A 2674-nucleotide genomic window follows, 5' to 3' on the forward strand; every position below is an offset into this window, starting at 1 on the left:
GCTAATTTCTATTTCAAGATCTTTATATTTGCTCAGTTTTTGGTAGGTCTTGACAGATACGTTTATATCGATTGGGACAGTCATATCAATGAGGAGGCATGATTTTTGTCTGAAGTCTTTCAGTATGATGTCTGGCCTATTTGCGTCTATCTTTCTGTCAGTTTGAATGGTGAAGTTCCAGAGGAGTGCAATGTGATCATTTTCAAGTACTGGGGGTGGTTTGTGTTCCCACCAGTTTTTATCTATTATCATCATCATTATTATTATTATTATTATTATTATTATTATTATTATTATTATTATTAAGGCAGCGGGGCAAAATGCTTAGTGGCATTTTGTCTGTTTTTTATGTTCTGTGTTCAAATTCTTCTAAGGCCAACTTTGCCTTTCATCCTTTTGTGTTGATAAAATAAGTACCAGTTAACCACTGGGGTTAATGTAATCGATTTGCCCCTCCCTCGAAATTGCTGGTCTTGTGCCAAAATTTGAATGCATTATTATTATTATTATTATTATTATTAACATTAAAAAAAATTGATATGACGTTTTATATACATTGTTCATATTCAATGTCCCATAACCCATTGGGTGTATCAGGATATCATTGCAAACTATCTTTATATGTTATATTTAAAACATCTAAACAAATAGGACAATTATGATTAAGGGGCATTACCCAGAGATGTCATTTACACAGAAAATAACAGTCAAGTTTTGGCCATCGCTAAATGTTCTGAGAGAGAAAAAAAACTTTTATTAATTAATAATACTTATGCAATAAGGAGACAAAGACTCAATGACTAATATTAAATTAATCTGAACAGATTAAATTAATATTAATCATTGACCTGGTTACTTCATTCTTTACTGCATTAAACTTGACTGATAGCATACTAGGTAACTTCTTTTAATATCTTTATGCTTGTACTTCCACCCACCCTTATATAAAATGGGGTAGCTGTGTATCTTCTCTATAACAAGACACCTATGCTTGTCCCTTAATGGGACTTTTTAATTTTTCTTTCCTTGTTCTTTTCCTGATTTGCAAGTTTCTTAGTGACCTTAGTAAAGGCTGGTGGCATGAGAAAAGCACTCAGTACACACTGTAAAGTAATTGATATTAGGAAGGACATCCAATCATAGAAACCATGATAAGGCTGATGTTGGAGCTCAGTGCAGCCCTGCAGTTTACCAGATCCTGTTAAACTGTCTATTCCATGCCTGCATGGAAAAAGGATGTTCAGTGATGATGATGGTGATGGTGATAATGATGATGATGATGATGGTGATGATGATGACGACGACGACAATGACGATGACGGTGATGCAGTTGTGAATCATTGAAGCTGTATTAAGTGACTGACTTAGCTACTGAATTAAAATCTCTGTGGCAGTTAACTCTTTAACCCTTTAGCATTCAAATTATTCTGTCAAATGTATTTATACGCAATGTTTTGAATTAATCATGCATTATCTCATAGCTTTGAGATTTCAATGATGTGATTGTTTACTTTTAGAATGACATTGTAGGGTAAGTGTGAGAGGCTGAATCTGCCCAGTTTGAACATAAAGCAGACAGAATATTATGGCTGGATGCAGCCAGTTAAAATGAGAAAAGGTTAATTATGAGTATCATCAATAAGTGATTTGCTAAAAGTATGTTAAGATATGGAACTGAACAATAACCAAATCTGATATTATACCATTTAAAAAAAAAAATAGAGAAATTAAATTTTAAAATATTAATTTTTCATGGTTTTTTTTCTTTCTCAGTCTGAATGACATACTCAGAGTTTAACTAGTGTACATTCTTTTTTTAAGATTTATTCACTTTTTCACTGTTTCACTTCCTGTGCATATTCTGTGTACTGTTCATGCAGTTTCGGTTACTTTTTCTGATGTGATGTAGTGCACCTGAGTATTGTGTACAATAAGTTCATCACCATCATCATCATCATCATCATCATTGTCATTGTTATTATTATTATTATCATTATTATCATTATTATTATAAAGGGTTAGGAAATGTCTGATTTGCAATGATTGCCTTATATACCATCACTATGTCACATTCTGCTGCTACCTTAGATTTAGAGATTAGCTATTGTTATTACTCTATCTATTTTTCTTAACATTTAGGCCCAGCGTCCATCCTTCCAACAACAAGATGAAAATGCATCAGGAGAAAAACAAGTTTTATCTGGAGAAGAGCAACAACAAAAGATCAGTACATATGAAGAAGCTTTTAGACGCATCAAGGAGGCCACTGGTGTATCTGATACGATGGTAAAATATTCTCACTCTATACCCATTCGGATTCACACACACACAGACTCTTACAGACATACATACATTACAAAATATATGTAAACATTCATACTTACATGCCCACAGGCATGCTTGCATGTATGTGTGTGTATTAATGTTTGTTTTATGCCATTAGGTGCAGGAATGGCTGTGTGGTAAGTAGCTTGCTTACCAACCACATGTTTCCGGGTTCATTCCCACTGCGTGGCACCTTGGGCAAGTGTCTTCTACTATAGACGGAAACTGAAAGAAGCCTGTCGTATATATGTATATATATATATATATATATATATATATATATATTCACGTTTGCCGGAGAAACCTACCAACAAAACTCTGGGGTCACGATGGGAACGAGAATGGGTCC

At 33.8% G+C, this 2674-nt stretch overlaps 1 protein-coding gene across 1 annotated transcript in view; it reads left to right on the forward strand.

Moving 5' to 3' along the window:
* Positions 1 to 2674, forward strand: part of LOC106881933 (outer dynein arm-docking complex subunit 3) — a 54958-nt gene that overhangs the window by 29534 nt on the left and 22750 nt on the right. The window contains exon 8 of the mRNA XM_052968587.1: positions 2140 to 2286. Coding sequence (XP_052824547.1) covers positions 2140 to 2286 — 147 coding nt within the window. The remainder of the gene's footprint in view (positions 1 to 2139; positions 2287 to 2674) is intronic.

The sequence above is a fragment of the Octopus bimaculoides genome, chromosome 1 (assembly GCF_001194135.2).
Source record: "Octopus bimaculoides isolate UCB-OBI-ISO-001 chromosome 1, ASM119413v2, whole genome shotgun sequence".
Classification (NCBI taxonomy): domain Eukaryota; kingdom Metazoa; phylum Mollusca; class Cephalopoda; order Octopoda; family Octopodidae; genus Octopus; species Octopus bimaculoides.